Source organism: Ovis aries, chromosome 17 (genome assembly GCF_016772045.2).
Source record: "Ovis aries strain OAR_USU_Benz2616 breed Rambouillet chromosome 17, ARS-UI_Ramb_v3.0, whole genome shotgun sequence".
In the NCBI taxonomy this organism is placed as follows: domain Eukaryota; kingdom Metazoa; phylum Chordata; class Mammalia; order Artiodactyla; family Bovidae; genus Ovis; species Ovis aries.
In genome coordinates this window covers 34902812-34922406 of record NC_056070.1, presented here as the reverse complement: position 1 = coordinate 34922406, position 19595 = coordinate 34902812, and the positions used below count along the sequence as shown (strand labels likewise).

Genomic DNA, 19595 nt, shown 5'->3' with positions numbered 1-19595 from the left:
TCCAGGATGTCTGGCTCTAGATGAGTGATCACACCATCGTGATTATCTGGGTCATGAAGATCTTTTTTGTCCAGTTTTTCTGTGTGTTCTTGCCACCTTTTCTTAATATCTTCTCCTTCTGTTCGGTCCATGCCATTTCTATCCTTTATCGAGCCCATCTTTGCATGAAATGTTCCCTTGGTATCTCTAATTTTCTTGAAGAGATTTCTAGTCTTTCCCATTCTGTTGGTTTCCTCTATTTCTTTGCATTGGTTGCTGAAGAAGGCTTTCTTATCTCTTCTTTCTATTCTTTGGAACTCTGCATTCAGATGCTTATATCTTTCCTTTTCTCCTTTGCTTTTCACTTCTCTTCTTTTCACAGCTATTTGTAAGGCCTCCCCAGACAACCATTTTGCTTTTTTGCATTTCTTTTCTATGGGGATGGTCTTGATCCCTGTCTCCTGTACAATGCCACGAACCTCATTCCATAGTTCATCAGGCACTCTATCTATCAGATCTAGTCCCTTAAATCTATTTCTCACTTCCACTGTATAATCATAAGGGATTTGATTTAGGTCATACCTGAATGGTCTAGTGGTTTTCCCTACTTTCTTCAATTTAAGTCTGAATTTGGCAATAAGGAGTTCATGATCTGAGCTGTTTTAATATTTTACTCTTTTCAAAGAAATTCTCCAAACAAATTATTTTGACACACTTTATGTTCTTTTTTATGGGTGGTGTTTTGTGCATTTTATTTCACGTATGTAAAGCATCTATCGAGATCAGTTTGTCATGTTTTCACTGCGAAAACCAAGCAGTTAGATTTTTGCCTTTATCCCTCCACATTATTCCACCTCCCTCTCTACCCTTCCACCGCTATATGCAGGCACACAAAATTTGAATGTTATAATATGCATGAGGTTTGGGTTTTTTTTGTTGCTGTTGTTTCTGTTGGTAGTGGTTCAGTAGGTATTTATGAGGTAGAAGATAAAGCTTGTGTTACTTTCCTCTTTGCAGGTCTTCATGCTTTGCGGAGAGTTTTGAGGAAACAGCCTAACCTTCCTGACAGCAAGATGGCTGGATTGGTGAAGATTACTCTGAAAGATTTCTTGCAGGGGATGAATGACATCAGACCCAGTGCCATGAGGGAGGTAGCAGTCGATGTCCCAAATGTAAGTCATTTGACTCTCATGCTAGCCACACTGTTTGAATTAAATTGTGAAAGAAACTAAGATCCCAGGGAAACTACCTTCCTAAGCTAACCTTAAAAAAAATTTTTAATCAAATTTTTTATGGAGATAATTGTGGATTCATTACAGTTCTAAAAAATACTTTAGGGAACTCCTGTGTAGCCTTTATCCAGTTTCCCTCAATGGAAGCATCTTGCAAACTGTAGTACAATATCATAAGCAGGATATTAATAGAATCATTGATCTTTTTCAGATTTGCTCAGTGTTTCTTCTACTCATTTATGGGTATGTGTGTGTGTTTAGTTCTGTGCAGTTTTATTACATGTGAAGGTTTGTGTGTTTATCTCCAGAATCTAGATACTGGGGAGTTCTGCTACCACAAGGATCCCTTTCTTTGTCTTTCATAATCATACCCACCTTGCTCCTGCATCCATTTCTAAAATTCTGTCATTTCACAAATGTTATAGAAATGAAATTAAACAGTATGCAACTGTTTGGGATCAGTTTTTTTCACTTAATATAATTCCCTGGAGATTCATTCAAGTTGTTATATATCAATAGTTTGTTCCTTTTTTGTGCTGAGTATTGTTCCTTGATACATGTGTACAGTACTTTGTTTAACCATTCACCAGTTGAAGTGCATCTGGGTTGTTTCCAGTTTGGGGCTATATGAATAAAGCTGCTGTGAACATTTTTCTACAGGTATTGTGTAAATACAAGTTTTCATTTTTCTGGAACAAATCCCCGACAGTACAGTTACTGGGTTGTATACTAATTCCATGTTTACTTTTATAAGAAAATATCAACTAGCCTAATTTTAGAACAACAAAAATATCTTCTAGTTATGATACTTTTGTACTAATGATGCTTGTTATTTCTTTGGGTTTCTTTACATATGCTTCAGCATTGACCATTTCTCCAGTCTTTCAGTCAGATCACCATGAGGGCAATAGAAGTTACTTCTTATTGCATGAACCACCTGTTACGTTATTTATGACACACATGGGCCTGATATTTGAGGGAGAAATGGCCTTATAGTTTTCTTTGAATGTACTAATATTTTAAGAAAATACTGAAACAAGTATTGGCAGTGTCTTCTCTATTATAATATGTCATTGTGTATTTAGTTTGAAGTATCAAAAGCAGGCTATGATTTAAACCTATTTCACCATGGACCATGTGGAGCAGAGACTTTCTGCATTTTACAGTGTAGATTGCAAAAAATGACCACACTTCCCATCACTGTGTTTGCCCATTTATATTGCACCCTGAAGTTTCTGCTGTAAAAACTAGGGAGTCAAGTTTTCTGTCCTTGTATCTGCACTTGGCAGTGTAACTTGTTTGGCCAGTAGACTATTAGCAGCCATAATACAAGCAGGCTTGGAAGTGCATAGGGCTTGTCTTCACCTGCTGATCTTTGATCTTGTGTTAACTTTCTTAAATCTGTAGTAACTTCCTGGAGGATGAGAGACTCTGTGGAGCAGAAATGAAATATCCTAATTCCAGCTGAGATCCCCTCATTTTAGTCATCACCAGTTATCAGACATGTGATACCATTGCTAGACTATTGTACCCCAATGGTAGTTTGCCCCAACCAGAAGAAACAACCCAGTTAACACTCAGAATTGTCAAAAATAATTAATGTTTTGAGCCACTAAATTTTTTGGTAGTTAGCAAAGGCTAAGTGAAGCAGGGGCCTGTTAGATTTTTATAGAACACACATGTTTTATAAATTCGGGCTGGGAAATGGTACCTTGGAGATAAGAACATTCCCACGGACTAGCTGCTATCAGGTTGATGCAAAAGTAATTGCGGTTTTTGTATTGGTGAACTTTGCTGTTTGATATTGGAATATATTCTTTAAATGTGGTTATGTTATACATCATTTTAATGCACATTTCTTGCTTTTTTTTTTGCTAATGAGTTATTACTTGCTGTTTATTTCATATTTATTTTAGACTATGAAAATGATGTTAGACAGAAAGCAAATTCCAGCAATTCTCTTATTCGAGCTCAACATGGGTCGTAAAATAGCGGAAACAACTCGCATCATCAGCAGCGCATTTGGCCCAGGAATTGGTAAAGAAACAATGCAGCAGTGGTTCAAGAAAATTTGCGAAGAAGACAAGAGCCTTGAAAATGAGGAACATAGTGGTCAGCCATCAGGAATGACAGTGACCAAGTAAGAACCACCATCAAAGCTGATCCTCTTACAGCTATGTAGGAAGTTGCCAAAGAACTCAGCATTGTCCATCCTACAGTTGTTTGGCATTTCAAGCAAATTGGAAAGGTGAAAAAGTTCGATAAGTGGTTGCCTCATGAGCTGACTGAAAGTCAAAGAGATTGTTGTTTTGAAGTGTCATCTACTTTTATTCTACACAGCAACAACAATGAACCATTTCTCAATTGGATTGTGACGTACAATGAAAAGTAGATTTTATGTGATAGCCAGCAATGACTAGCTCAGTGGTTGGACCAAGAAGAAGCTCCAAAGCCAAAGTTGCACCTAAAAAAGGTCATGGTTACCATTTGGTGGTCTGCTGCCCATTTGATTGACTACAGCTTTCTGAACCCTAGTGAAACCATTACACTTGAGAAGCATTCTCAACAAATGGATGATATATGCCAAAAGCTGTAACACCTGCAGCCAGCGTTGGTCAACAGAAAGGGTACAGTTCTCCACTACAATGCCTGATTGCATGTCAGAGAACCAGTGCTTCAAGAGTTGAATGAATTGTCCTACAAAGTTTTGCCTACTCGACCATATATTCACCTGCTCTCTCACCAACTGACTTCAAGCATCTCTGTAACTTTTTGCAGGGGAAATGTTTTCCAAGAGTTCATTGAATCTCAAAGCATGGAGTTTTACACTACAGAAATAAACAAACAGTATATTTCTCATTGGCAAAAATGTGTTGATGGTAATGGTTCCTATTTTGATTAATGGAGATGTGTTTGAGCCTAGTTATAAATAATTTTAATATTCATGGTCTGAAACCGCAATTACGTTTGCACCAACTAATAGTTTAGGCTGCCTAATGTGATTGTGAATTCTTTTTGAAACATTTTCAGATTTATTACTGAAAGCTCAACTTTGGGTTTTTTTTGTTTTTTGTTTTTTTTCCCAGAAGCTCCATAGAACATACTAATTGAGCATGAATAATTTGAGTTATAGAATAAGAATAATTGATGTTGAGTTAGAAGCATTTCATTTCTTTGGAACTTACGGTATAAAGTTTGGGGACATCAATTGATATGAATGCTTTTGTGTGCAGTATTTATAGTTTATTGGTTACCATTGCATAATATGTCAGGTAGATGCCTAATTATCAAACGCCACATGTGACAATTTCAGGAGATAGGGTTATAACCAACTATACCATCCCAAGACATTTTAGTGATTAAAAACGTTTAGAAACTAAAGAAACATGTAGTAGGCTTTTAAACTTAGTTACTGCTGGTGGAGAATGTTTAAACAGTGGCTGTTAACTCTTAGAATTGCTGAACTGATTTATTCATCACAGGAACTAGTACTACAACTGCATTTTTAATTGCTCTAATGTAAGATTTTTTCCCTTTATTTCCTTTTGATACAGTATTTACAGTCCATGGACTTGTGCCATTTTCCATTTGGCATTTTATTATTTAGCCTAGGGCCATGGTGTACTGTGATGTTACTCATGGGCTCCAGAGTGATTAGCCTTGGTCAGAGTACTTTGTTACATTGCTTTTCATGTTCACTTCAGATTGTAAAAGTTTTCCTGAGAAGTCAATATTTCTATAACTGGATTCCTAAACTTTACTCTTCTGATTTCTATTACACCAACAAAAATATCTACAAGTTATTTCTGCAGAACCTGTTTTAAGTAGCTCATTAACTGCAATTTTTTTTTAAATAGTAAATTGAGCATTCAGCATCTTTTGAGAAAAGATTTTAGTGTGTGAAATTAAACCTTCTAAATCACACTTGCTAAAGTTTGAAAGAAATGTCTTAAAGTGGGAATGCATATAATGCCAGTTTTAATGCATTATTAATTTCAGGAGAGCACAAGCGTTAGCCACTTACTTTAATATTTCCTTTTTTTGGATATTCTGAGTTGGTGACTGTAGCAATTGATGTATTAAAAGTCAAATGTATTTTACATTTGATCAATGATAAATGTCAAGTATATTTCTTTACTGTAGGGATTCTTAGAATCTTTGAATATTGCTAATATGCATTGTGAGATTTCAGTTTTTCACACAGAGATAACTGTTAATATTGTATTATAGTTCCAATAGATTTTTTAGAAATTTATAGATACTTTTTTGTGCATAGATTCTTTACCATCTTAGCCGCCAGGGAAGAAGCCCTCTAACGTAGTTAATATAAAATTTAATATTTATATTTTGCTTTTTTTCACCTAACGTTATAAACATTTTACTCTAAACTTTTTTTACAAACATCTTTTTTGTTGACAGCTTAATAAACTATTATGTTGATAAACTGTAATTGTCTTATTTTTCTTTCATTCTCAAATATTAAGGGTTTTTTTCTGTTTTTTTTCTCTTATGTTTTATAAGTATATTTGTCCATTTTTGATTCCCAGAAGTGGAATTACCAGACTTAAATACGTGATTTTTAAAGTGTATGATGAATATCATTAAGTTATTTTTTTCCCAGAATGTTCTGATTTTTAATTATGTAATAAATATGTTAAATTATGACGTGCTTAAGGAAAATCTCATTTTCACTTTAGTTCTTTTCTTTTTTTACTTTCCACTAGTCGGTTTTTTGACTGAAAAGTTCTTTTGCAAGGAATAATACTGGATAAGTTTTAGAATAGAGATTTTAAAAACAGAGTGAAAAATATCTGTTAGTTGTATATCTTCTCCTTCCTATAAAACCGTTTAAGTTTTAGATACAGGGTATACGTGGATGGTTTTTTAATGGATTTTAAGTTCCAGAAAAGCAGAAGGTCTTACTTTTATTTTTATCCTTAGTATTAATATTTAGCATCAGACTAGCACATAATGGATGTCCAATCAGTATTTGTTGAATAAATGAGTGAATAATTTTAATTTTCATGAAAAAATATTACATGGTCAATTTCATTCAGATATTTGAAGAATGTTTGCAAAAGAGTATCTAATCCTTCTTCTGTACCAAGGTATAATATAGGCCATTATTACCCTCATGTAGCATTCTTCGTATTTTTCATGTTTTATAAAGCAGCTGCTTTTTTTAGTGAATTATAGCCATATTGTTAGTGAATGTAACACTTTTGGAATACAGATGCCTATAATAGTGCTAAGCCTGTCCACTCTGGAATGATATACAGTAATCCTTTATATTTAATGCAGATCATGTTACTTTCTTGATCTATCATTAAAAATTCTTTATTAAGGTAAACAAAACAGTACTTTTAAAGAGTATTTATATTAATACAGTACTGTTGTAGTAAGTCATTGTGTGTACATCATAGCAGTCATCACCGATAAGTGGTATTCTTAATGAAATATATGCAGGTTAGTTCTATCGTTTATGTAATTCATATTTGTATCTTATGAATAAGGTACACTCCCCTTCCCCCTGTTTTATCTTATGTAGTTTAGGTTATCCCTTATTATTTATAAATAATCTATCTGTATGCTTCTGATATTACCTTTGGATTGCAGTTTTCAGAATTTGGACCTTTGTAGAATAAGCCAAAAGCCAGATAAAAATAGGACTCTACTCTGGTGTGAACCCACTTTTGTAAAGTGAACTGCAACAGAGCATCGATACTAACTGTATAGCCCCAAACTCATTTGCAGTCTTTAATCCAGGTTAAATATAGAGGTAGTTGGTTTTCAAATTGAATGTCTGCCAAATGTCATTAGTTAAATAAACATTCCTCAGTTACGGGCTTCCCTGATAGTTCAGTTGGTAAAGAATCTGGCTGCAATGCAGGAGACCCTGGTTCAATTCCTGGGTTGGGAAGATCCGCCTGGAGAAAGGATAGGCTACCCACTCTAGTATTCTTGGGTTTCCCTGGTGGCTCAGCTGGTAAAGAATCCGCCCGCAATGTGAGAGCCCTGTGATGGGAATATCCCTTGGAGAAGGGAAAGGATACCCACTCTAGTATTCTGGCCTGGAGAATTCCATTGACTATTTAGTCCATGGGGTCACAAAGAGTCGGACGCAACTGAGCAACTTTCACAGTTACCCGAGTTTTAAAAACTAGCCGACTTCTTAGTTATATGAATAATCAAAAGGTTGTTTACTAATTACATATTCAAATATTGCTGCTGTATTTGATGCTTTTTTCAAGATGAGACTAGAACATCAGAATGTGACGAGTGAATTGATTTCCTCGGATGAGCTCATGAGCATTATTCTTCTGTTGCAGAGATTGAATTAAATAGTTTAATTGACCATATTTACATTTCATTCTTTTATCCTCAGGATAATTAGAAGGAATTTGATTGTCTGCTTTTTAAAACAGTACTGTATTCTGTAACTTTTATTTCTTACAAAAGATTGAGGGTTTCTATGATGCTTTACTAAATAAATAGCACATTGCTTTCTTTTGGAATAGATAGTACAACCTGTGGACACTGTATTAACTCCATATTGGTTCTTGGCAGGGCTTTGGAATTTGGTTTCTTTTGATTTTGCTTCTTGTTGTCTAGACAGAAGAGGGTCTTCTATCACTTCCAAGGTCCTAGTCTTCCCTGCCAACTTCTCTTGTGCATTTTTATAGTTTAAGTAATAACAATTGAATGGGAAAACACATTTAAGAGAGTCGATTACTTTTAACTAGGAAATACTCTGTGCCAAAATCACAATTGTAGCTTTAACATTATTAGCTATTGTAGAAGTTCAGCTCTTTCATTCCACTCTTCTTTTTTCTACTGTACTTTTCTCAGGGTTCTATAGGGGAAGAAATGAGTGGAAGGATCACTAATTTCCATTCTCAGCTCTGATCCCAGTTAACATTGATGAAATTGAACATTTTTCTGTTCAGTTTGTAGAGAACTCTTAATTTGTGGTTTCTGATAGGTGTCTCCTTATAAATAATGTCGAGGTTGTCCTAGAAGGATATGCCACACTTGTATATATAGTTGATCAGTACTCAATATAATAAGCACAGCTCATTTTGTTGTGTTTCACTTTATTGCGATTCACGGATACTATGTTTTTTCTAAGTGAAGGTTTGTGGCAACTCTGACCAGCAAGTCTACTGGAGCCATTTTTCTAACAGCATTTTGTCTTACTTTATGTCTGTATTACATTTTGGTACTTATTGCTGCCTTTCAGACTTTTTCATCATTATTATATCTTTAGGGTAAGCTTTGATCAATGACATTTGATGCTACTATTATATCAAATAATTATTTTAGGGTCCACAAAATGCCCCCATATAAGATGATGAACTTAGCTGATAATTGTTGTGTGTATTCTGACTACTTTAATCGACTAGTCGTTCCCCTATCTTGCTTCCCCTCCTTTGGCTTCTTTATTTTCTGAGATACAACAGTATTAAATTTATGCCAATTAATAACCTACAGTGGCCCCTTGAGTGTTCAACTGAAAGGAAGAGTCAGATTTCTCATTTTCAGTCAAAAGCTAGAAATGATTAAGCTTAGTGAGGAAGGCATGTCAAAACCCAAGATAAGCCACTAAAAAAACTAGGACCCATTTGCTGTATGATGCAGGGAGCTCAACCCAGTGCTCTGTGACAACCTATGGGGTGGGAAGGAGGTTTAAGAGGTAGGGGACATGTATACCTGTGGCTGATTTGTATACAGGTATGGCAGAAACCAATACAACATTGTAAAGCAATTATCCTGCAATTAAAAATAATTTTGTTTTTAAAGCTAAAGCTCTTGTGCTAGACAGTTAGCCAAGTTGTGAATGCAAAGGAAAAGTTCTTGAGGGGGGTTTAAGTGCTACTCCGGGGAACACATGAATGATACAGAAAGTTTGCATGGTCTGGATAGACAAACCAGCTACAGTATTCCCTTAAGCCAAAGCTTAATCCAGAGCAAGGCCCTAACTCTCTTCAGTTCTGTTAAGGGTGGGATAGATGAGGATGCTACAGAAGAAAAGTTTGAAGCTAGCAGTTGTTGATTCGTGATGTTTATGGGAAGAAACCGTCTAAATAACATAAAAGTATAAGATGAAACAGCAAATGCTGATGTAGATGATGAAACAAGTTATCCAGAAGATCTCGCTAAGAAAATTTAATGAAGGTGGCTACATAAACAATGAAACAGGTTTTTCTTTGTAGACAAAACAACATTATATTGGAAGAAGATGTCATCTAAGACTCTAAAAGCTGGAGGGGAAATGTCAGTCAGTGCCTGGCTTTAAAGTTTTAAAGGACAGGCTTACTTTCTTGTTAGGAGCTAATGCAGCTAGTGACGTTAAGTTGAAGCCAGTGCTGAGTTCAGTTCAGTTCAGTCGCTCAGTCGTGTCCGACTCTTTGCGACTCCGTGAACTGCAGCACGCCAGGCCTCCCTGTCCATCACCAACTCCCGGAGTTCACCCAAACCCACGTCCATGGAGTTGATGATGCCATCCAGCCATCTCATCCTCTGTCATCCCCTTCTCCTCCCGCCCCCAATCCCTCCCAGCATCAGAGTCTTCCAATGAGTCAGCTCTTCGCATGAGGTGGCCAAAGTATTGGAGTTTCAGCTTTAGCATCATTCCTTCCAAAGAACACCCAGGACTGATCTCCTTTAGGATGGACTGGTTGGATCTCCTTGCAGTCCAAGGAGCTCTCAAGTGTCTTCTCCAACATCACAGTTCAAAAGCATCAATTCTTTGGTGCTCAGCTTTCTTCACAGTCTAACTCTCACATCCATACATGACTACTAGAAAAACCATAGCCTTGACTAGATGGGCCTTTGTTGGCAAAGTAATGTCTCTGCTTTTGAATATACTATCTAGGTTGGTCATAACTTTCTTTCCAAGGATTAAGCATCTTTTAATTTCATGGCTGCAATCACCATCTGCAGTGATTTTGGAGCCCCCCAAAATAAAATCTGACACTGTTTCCACATCTATTTCCCATGATGGGACCAGATGCCATGATCTTTGTTTTCTGAATGTTGAGCTTTAAGCCAACTTTTTCGCTCTTCTCTTTCACTTTCATCAAGAGGCTTTTTAATTCTCTTCACTTTCTGCCATAAGGGTGGTGTTATCTGCACATCTGAGGTTATTGATATTTCTCCCGGCAATCTTGATTCCAGCTTGTGGTTCTTCCAGCCCAGCATTTCTCATGATGTACTCTGCATAGAAGTTAAATAAGCAGGGTGACAATATACAGCCTTGACGGACTCCTTTTCCTATTTGTCGCCAGTCTGTTGTTCCATGTCCAATTCTAACTGTTACTCCCTGACCTGCATATAGGTTTCTCAAGAGGCAGGTCAGGTGGTCTGGTATTCCTATCTCTTGAAGAATTTTCCACAGTTTATTGTGATCCACACAGTCAAGGGCTTTGGCATAGTCAATAAAGCAGTGCTGATTTACCATTCTAAAAATCCTAGGATTGGTAACAATGATGCTATATTTACTCTGCCTGTGCTCTCTAAATGAATAACAAAGCCCAGATGACTACATTTGTTTACAACATGGATTTCTGAATATTTTAAGCCCACTATTGAGAACTAAAACTCAGGGGAAAAAAAAGATTCCTTTCAAAATGTTACTGTTCATTGACAATGCACCTGTTCATCCAAGAGGTGTGATGGAGATAAACAACAAGATCTATATTGTTTTCATGCCTGCTAACAACATCCATTCTGCAACCCATGATTCAAGGTGTTATTTTGACTTTCAAGTGTTATTATTTAAGAAGTTCAATTTGTAAGGGTATCGCTGTTATAGATAATGATCCCTTTGATGAATCTGGGCAAAGTTAATTGAAAACCGTATAAAAAGGATTCACCATTCTAGATGTGGATATGCCATTAAAAACATTCATGATTCACAGAAAAAGGTCAAAATACCACCATTCCCATCATTGAAATACCACAGGAGTTTGGAAGAAGTTGATTCCAACACTTGTGGATGACTTTGAGCTATTCAAGACTTCACTGGAGGAAGTAACTGCAGATATGGCAGAAATAGCAAGAGAACTGGAATTCGAAGTGAAGCCTTAAGATGTGCTCTGAATTGCTGCAATCTCATGATAAAACTTGAATGAATGAGGAATTGCTTCTTATGGATGAGCAAAAAAAAAAAAAAATGGTTCCTTAAGATGGAATTTACCCCCAGTGAAGATGCTATGAAGATTGTTGAAATGACAACAAAGAATTTAGAACATTACCTAAACTTAGTTGATAAAGTAGTGGCAGAGTTTGAGAAGATTGACTTCAGTTTTGAAATTCTACTGTAGTTAAAAATGTAAACAAACATTGCATACTACAGAGAATTTGTTTGTGAAAGGAAGAGTTGACTGATGTGACACACTTCACTGTTGTCTTAAGAAGTTGCCGTAGCAACCCCAGCCTTCAGCAACCACCAGCCTGATCAGTCAGCAGGCATCAGCATCAAGGCAGGACTCTCCCAATACCAAAAGATTATGACTCACAGAGTGCTCAGATGATGATTAACGTTTTTTAGCAATAAAGCATTTTTTAGTTAAGGTATGTACATTTTTTTAGGCACAATACTATTGTACTCTTAATGGACTACAATATAGTGTACACATAACTTTCATACACACTGGGGAACAAATCTGTGTAAATCACTCTATTGCTATTCACTCTATTGCTATATTCACTTTATTGAAGTGGTCTTGAACCAAACAAACCTACATTATCTCTGAGGAATGCCTATAAATACTTGATGTGTTGTGCTTAGTCTTAGTCACTCAGTTGTGGCCAACTCTTTGCAACCCCATGGACTGTAGCCCACCAGGCTCCTCTGTCTATAGCAATTCTCTAGGCAATAATACTGGAGTGGGTTGCCATGCCTTCTCCAGGTGAAGTGAAGTGCAAGTCACTCAGTCATGTCAGACTTTGCAACCTCATGGACTATATATATATAATATATATGTGCTGCCGCTAAGTCACTTCAGTCGTGTCTGACTCTGTGCAACCCATAGACGGCAGCCCATTAGGCTCCTCTGTCCCTGGGATTCTCCAGGCAAGAACACTGGAGTGGGTTGCCATTTCCTTCTCCAGTGCATGAAAGTGAAAAGTAAAAGTGAAGTCGCTCAGTTGTGCCTGACTCTTAGCGACCCCATGGACTGCAGCCTACCAGGCTCCTCCATCCATGGGATTTTCCAGGCAAGTGTACTGGAGTGGGTTGCCATTGCCTTCTCCATGATATATATATTTAGTCCCTGAAATTCTCCAGGTCAGAATATTGGAGTGAGTAGCCTTTCTCTTCTCCAGGGGATCTTCCCAACCCAGAGATCAAACCCAGGTCTCCTGCACTGTGGACTGATTCTTTACCAGCTGAGCCACTAGGGAAGCCCAAGAATACTGGAGTGGGTAGTCTATCCCTTCTCCAGTGAATCTTCCCCCGTCCCAGGAATTGAACTAGGGATCTTCCCAATCCAGGGATTAACCCAGGTCTCCCTTATTGCATGCAAATTCTTTACCAGCTAAGCCCCCAGGGAAGACCAAATACTTGAGTGTTCGCTAAAAACGGTTTTTCATTTACTGTAAAGGAAATCATTGGTAGGGTTAATGTTTCTTTTGTGGTACCACTTTTTCACTTCACCTTATACAGATATGAGCAATTACACACTCATCTGATCTTGCCCTTTTAGTTCATCGGTCGCAACTGTCTTAAAAGACATTAGTATAACTACCTATTGATAATCTCTAAAATGAAGTCTAAGCTCTTTAGCTTATTCATAACCTAATAACCTATTCATGCCTTCTTCACTTTCATCTTACGTTGTTCTATTCAACAATTTTGTACTTTTGCACATTTTCCTTTGCCTGAAAAATTTCTGACCTCTGTTACTAAAGATCTTGTAATTTGATTCCTAATACACACATGCAAATCTTGCACATATATGCCTTGTGGTTCTTTTGTCTTATTCATCTTTATATCCCCTCTGTTTGGCAAATAGTACCAACTAAATTTTGTTGAATAACTGAATATTTTGTTAAGCATTTTGGCTCATAGTGTTTATTTTTCAGAAATATTTATTTTTCCTTTTTGTATAAAAATACATGTAAATATACTTGGTAACAGCTTTATTGAGATATACTTCATGTATTAATCATTCGCTTATTTAAAGTGTACAGTTAGTGTGGTGTGCTCAGAGCAGGGGCCCTGAAGAAATGGCTTACTGTTTACAACACACCCAACAGGAATCTGGGTTCATTGTGACAGGAGACACAAAATATGTGGCCTTTCCGTGAACAAGTACCCAACACATGTCCCCCCTGCACCTCCATGTGGCTTCTGGGCAGGACCAGTGAGACAGGGCTCAATATTGGAAGAAAAAGTACAGTATTTAGTGGGGAAGCTTGCTACCTAGAGTTTGCCCAGTCCACACGTGGGTGGGCCATGATTAGACTTATAAAGGCTTTGAACCTCTCTTTTCAAGGAGAAATTAAAAAAGAAAAAGAGATTCCAACTATATGCCATTCTGGAAAAGGCGAAACTGTGGAGACAATAAAAAGATCAGTGGTTGTCAGGAGTTTGTGGAGAGATGAATATACAGGGTAGAGAAGTTTTTATGAGCAGTGAAATACTTTGAATGACTTTATAATGATGGATACATGTCATTATGTGTATGTGCTAAATTGCTTCAGTTGTCCAACTCTTTGTGGCCCCATGGACTATAGCTCACCAGGCTCCTCTGTCCATTGCATTCTTCAGGTGAAATACTGGAGTGGGTTGCCATGCCCTTCTCCAGGGGATCTTCCTGACCCAGGGATCAAACCCATGTCTCTTCAGCCTCCTGCCTTGGCAGCTGGGTCCTTTACAACTAGCAAAACCTGGGAAGCCCGTATGTCATTATACTTTTGTCTAAATACATAGAACATGCAACACTATTCTCATAAAAGTGAACTCTGAGTGAACTGAGGACCTTGGTGATTGTGAAATGTCAATGCAGTTCATCCTTGGTTTAAAAAGAAAAAAAAAAGTACCATTTTTGATAATGGTTATGCCTGTGAGGGAGGGGGTATATGGGAGATTTCTGTACCTTGTCAATTTTGTTGTAAACCTAAAACTGCTTAAAAAAAAAAAAGTCCCCCCACCCAAATTAATAATACTCACTGTAGACATTTTTGGCAGAACTTTCATTTCACTTTAATATTCATTTCACTTTAATAATACATATTATATATGTGTGTGTGTGTGTTTGTTGAATTGTGATGTAAAATGTATGTTTTAGATCCGAAAAGTTTGCAGGCCACTGTAGTTATTTATTTTGGCAAATAAAAACAAATTCACCTCAAAAAAAGGATACAATTTAAAAAAAGGGTCTAGTATATGCAAATAGTTGTACAGCCGTAATTACATTAATTTTAGAACATTTTCATTATCCCAGAAGGAAACTCTGTACACTTTTTCCATCATCCCCCAACCTGTCCATTCCCTCAGCCTTAGGCAAGCACTTAACCAATTTTATGTCTCTAGATTTGCTGTTTCTAGATATTTCATGTAAATTATATCATAAAATATGTGGTTCTTTGTGGCTGACTTCTTTCATTTAACAAAATTTTCAAGGTTCATCTGTGTTGTGTCATATATCACTACTTCATTCCATCTTACTGCCAAATAACATTCTATTGCATGGATATAACACATTTCATTTATCCATTCCTTAGTTGATAGACATTTGGATTGTGTATATTTTGGCTTTCATGAATAAAGATGCTAAGCACATTCAAACATTTATGCACAAATTTTTATGTGAATACCTGTTTCCTTTTTTTTTTTTTTACTTAATTTAATTGGTGGATAATTACTTTGTAATATCATGATGGTTCTTGCCATACATCAACATGTATGGCCACACATATATATGTGTTCTTCCCATCCTGAGTCCCCCACCTACTTCCTCCCCACCCTATCCCTCTGGGTTGTCCCAGACCACTGGCTTTGGATGCCTTCATGCATTGAACTCACTGGTCATCTGTTTTACATATTGTAGTGTACATATTTGTTTCAGTGCTATTCTTTCAAATCACCCCACCCTCTCCTTCTCCTGCGGAGTCCAAAAGTCTGTTCTTTAACATCTGTGTCTCTTTTGCTGCCCTGCTTGTAAGATCATTGGTACCATGTTTATAAATTCCATCAGTTCAGTTCAGTTGCTCAGTCATGTCCGACTCTTTGCGACCCCATGAATCGCAGCACGCCAGGCCTCCTTGTCCATCACCAACTCCCGGAGTTCACTCAGACTCACGTCCATCGAGTCCGTGATGCCATCCAGCCATCTCATTCTTGGTGGTCCCCTTCTCCTCCTGCCCCCAATCCCTCCCAGCATCACAGTCTTTTCCAATGAGTCAACTCTTCGCATCAGGTGGCCAAAGTACTGGAGTTTCAGCTTTAGCATCATTCCTTCCAAAGAAATCCCAGGGTTCATCTCCTTCAGAATGGACTGGTTGGATCTCCTTGCAGTCCAAGGGACTCTTAAGATTCTCCAACACCACAGTTCAAAGCATCAATTCTTGGGCGCTCAGCCTTCTTCACAGTCCAACTCTCACATCCATACATGACTACTGGAAAAACCATAGCCTTGACTAGACGGACCTTAGTCGGCAGAGTAATGTCTCTGCTTTTGAATATACTATCTAGGTTGGTCATAACTTTTCTTCCAAGCAGTAAGCGTCTTTTAATTTCATGGCTGCAATCACCATCTGCAGTGATTTTGGAGCCCCCCAAAATAAAGTCTGACACTGTTTGCACTGTTTCCCCATCTATTTCCCATAAAGTGATGGGACTGGATGCCATGATCTTCGTTTTCTGAATGTCGAGCTTTAAGCCAACTTTTTCGCTCTCTCACTTTCATCAAGAGGCTTTTTGGTTCCTCTTCACTTTCTGCCATAAGGGTGGTGTCATCTGCATATCTGAGGTTATTGACCTTTCTCCTGGCAATCTTGAGTCCAGCTTGTGTTTCTTCCAGCCCAACGTTTCTCATGATGTACTCTGCATAGAAGTTCAATAAGCAGGGTGACAGTATACAGCCTTGACGGACTCCTTTTCCTATTTGGAACCAGTCTGTTGTTCCATGTCCAGTTCTCACTGTTGCTTCCTGACCTGCATACAGATTTTTCAAGAGGCAGGTTAGGTGGTCTGGTATTCCCATCTCTTTCAGAATTTTCTACAGTTTATTGTGGTCCACACAGTCAAAGGCTTTGGCATAGTGAATAAAGCAGAAATAGATGTTTTTTTCTGGAACTCTCTTGCTTTTCCATGATCCAGCGGATGTTGGCAATTTGATCTCTGGTTCCTCTGCGTTTTCTAAAACCAGCTTGAACATCTGGAAGTTCACGGTTCACGTACTGCTGAAGCCTGGCTTGGAGAATTGTGAGCATTACTTTACTAGCATGTGAGATGAGTGCAATTGTGCGGTAGTTTGAGCATTCTTTGGCATTGCCTTTCTTTGGAATTGGAATGAAAACTGACCTTTTTCAGTCCTGTGGCCACTGCTGAGTTTTCCAAATTTGCTGGCATATTGAGTGCAGCTCTTTCACAGCATCATCTTTCAGAATTTAAAACAGCTCAACTGGAATTCCATCACCTCCACTAGCTTTGTTCGTAGTGATGCTTTCTAAGGCCCACTTGACTTCACATTCCAAGATGTCTGGCTCTAGACTAGTGATCACATCATCATGATTATCTGGGTCCTGAAGATCTTTTTTGTATAGTTCTTTCGTGTATTCTTGCCACCTCTTCTTAATATCTTCTGCTTCTGTTAGGTCCATATGTATGTGTTAATATATAGTGTTTATATTTCTGTCTGACTTACTTCACTCTGTATAATAGGCTCCAGGTTCATTACCTCATTAGAACAGACTCAAATGTGTTCCTTTTCATAGCTGAGTAATATTCCATTGTTTATATATATCACAACTTCCTTATCCACTGATCTACTGATGACGTCTTGGTTGCTTCCCTGTCCTCAGTTCTGTTCAGTCGCTCAGTCATGTCCGACTCTTTGCGACCCCATGAATCGCAGCACACCAGGCCTTCCTGTCCATGACCAACTCCCAGAGTGCACCCAAACTCATGTCCATCAAGTCAGTGATGCCATCCAGCCATCTCATCCTCTGTTGTCCCCATCTCCTCCTGCCCCCAATCCCTCCCAGCATCAGAGTCTTTTCCAATGAGTCAGCTCTTCGCATCAGGTGGCCAGAGTATTGGAGTTTCAGCTTTAGCATCAGTCCTTCCAAAGAACATCCAGGAGTGATCTCCTTGCAGTCCAAGGGACTCTCAAGAGTCTTATCCAGCACCACAGTTCAAAAGCATCAATTCTTTGGCGCTCAGCTTTCTTCACAGTCCAACTCTCGCATCCATACATGACCACAGGAAAAACCATAGCCTTGACTAGACCGGCCTTTGTGGCCAAAGCTATTCTAAATAATGCTGCAGTGAACATTGGGGTACATTTGTCTCTTTCAGTTCTGGTTTCCTTGGGGTGTGTGCCCAGCAGTAGGATTGCTGGATATTGGTTTCAGTTCTTTGGGGTATATGTCAAGTAGTGTTATTGCTAGATCCTTGGTAACCACTTGTTTAACCTTTTGAAGAGCTGCCAGGCAGTTTTCTGAAGTGGCTGCAGCATTTTACATCTTCCACAGCATTGTATGTTCCTACATTTGTATCTTTTTGAGTGTAGCTATCCTAGTGGCTGTGAAATGGTATCTCATTGTGGTTTTTGATTTCTATTTTCTTTGTGGCTAATGATGTTGCAAAGCTTTTCATTTGCATATTGACCATTTGTATGTGTTTTCTTTAGCAAAATGTCTATTCAGGTTTTTTGCCCTTTTAAAAATATTTTTATTATTGATTTTATTAATATATGCAATTGATTTTTTTGATTTTGATTTTATTAATATATACAATTGAGTTGTATACAACTAGATACAAGCCCTTTATTAGATATCTGCTATCAGGTGGCAGAGTGGTAAAGAATCCACCTGCCAGTGCAGGTGATACAAATTTGATCCCTGGTCCCGACGATTCGGAAGAAATGGCAACCCATTTCTGTCTTCTTGACTGAAAAACCCCATGGACAGAGGAGCTTGGTAGGCTACAATTCATAGTGTCTCATAGCGTCAGACACGAGTGAGCACTCACGCGTCAGATATATGTGATTTGCAAATATTTTCTCCCATTCAGTGAGATACCTCTTTTCTTGATAATGTTCTTTGCGGCATAAAAGTCTTTACTTTTGAGAGAATCCAGTCTCTCTCTTTTTTCTTTTGTTGTATATAGTTTTGATACCACGTTTGAGAAAGTATTGCCAAATTGAAGGTCAGGAAGATTTAGCATATATCCTGTTTTGAGAGTTTATACTTTTAGCATGAACATTTAGGTCTTTGGTTAATTTTTTTTCCCCCCGAGTATGGTTAACTCTGCTCCTTTACTTGTAACCATGCTGCTGCTGCTAAGTCACTTCAGTCGTGTCCGACTCTGTGTGACCCCATAGATGGCAGCCCACCAGGCTCCCCCGTCCCTGGGATTCTCCAGGCAAGAACACTGGAGTGGGTTGCCATTTCCTTCTCCAGTGCATGAAAGTGAAAAGTGAAAGTGAAGTCGCTCAGTCGTGTCCAACTCTTAGTGACCCCATGGACTGCAGCCTTCCAGGCTCCTCCATCCATGGGATTTTCCAGGCAAGAGTACTGGAGTGGGCTGACATATGTAACCCATGGGACTATAAAACTCCAACTATAGCTTGGAGTTATAACCATATGTGGAAAAAGATTTGTTGTGTTTTTAACTGTGGTAAAATGTGCATAACATGAATCTTACCATTTTCACCAGTCTAAAGTGTATAATTTTGTGACATTAAATATATTCCCATTGCTGTGCACCCATCGCCACTGTTTGTCTTTAGAACTCTTCCTCTTCCTTCACAGAAGCCCTGTACCCATTAGAGAGTGACTCTTTGTTTCCTCCCTCACTAGTAAGTATGATGGTGGCCTTGTTTTTTTGTTTTTTTCTTTTAAAGATGTCCTTTACTAAGTTCCTTTGTATTCCTAGTTTAATGAGAGGTTGTTTTTTTTTTTAATCGTGAATGGATGTTGAATTCTCTTGAGTGCTTTTTCTGTTTCTATTGAAATGCTCATATGGTTTTTCTTAGTCTGTTAATACAATAAATTACACTGAATTTTTTTTTCACATGGAATTGTTCTTATATTCTTGGATGAACTCCACTCTGCTGTGATATAGTATCCTTTTTATATATTACTGGATTCTATTTGCTAACATTTTGTTGAGAATTTTTCCGTATATCTTCATGGGAGATATTGGTGTGT

The 19595-nt window shown here is 37.9% G+C and overlaps 1 protein-coding gene and 1 non-coding gene across 5 annotated transcripts in view; both read left to right on the top strand.

Annotated features, from left to right (window-relative positions):
• AFG2A (AFG2 AAA ATPase homolog A) overlaps positions 1 to 19595 on the top strand; it is a 351807-nt gene that overhangs the window by 43800 nt on the left and 288412 nt on the right. For all 4 annotated transcript variants that reach the window (XR_009596994.1, XR_009596993.1, XM_027956312.3 and 1 more), the window contains exon 10: positions 997 to 1151. Coding sequence is in view for 2 of the 4 variants with exons in the window: in XM_027956312.3 (XP_027812113.1) it covers positions 997 to 1151 (155 nt within the window). In the remaining 2 variants the exon portion in view is untranslated. The remainder of the gene's footprint in view (positions 1 to 996; positions 1152 to 19595) is intronic.
• Positions 13412 to 13540, top strand: LOC114108887 (small nucleolar RNA SNORA11). Its single transcript, XR_003585621.1, has one exon. It is a non-coding gene; the product is annotated as a small nucleolar RNA SNORA11 (small nucleolar RNA).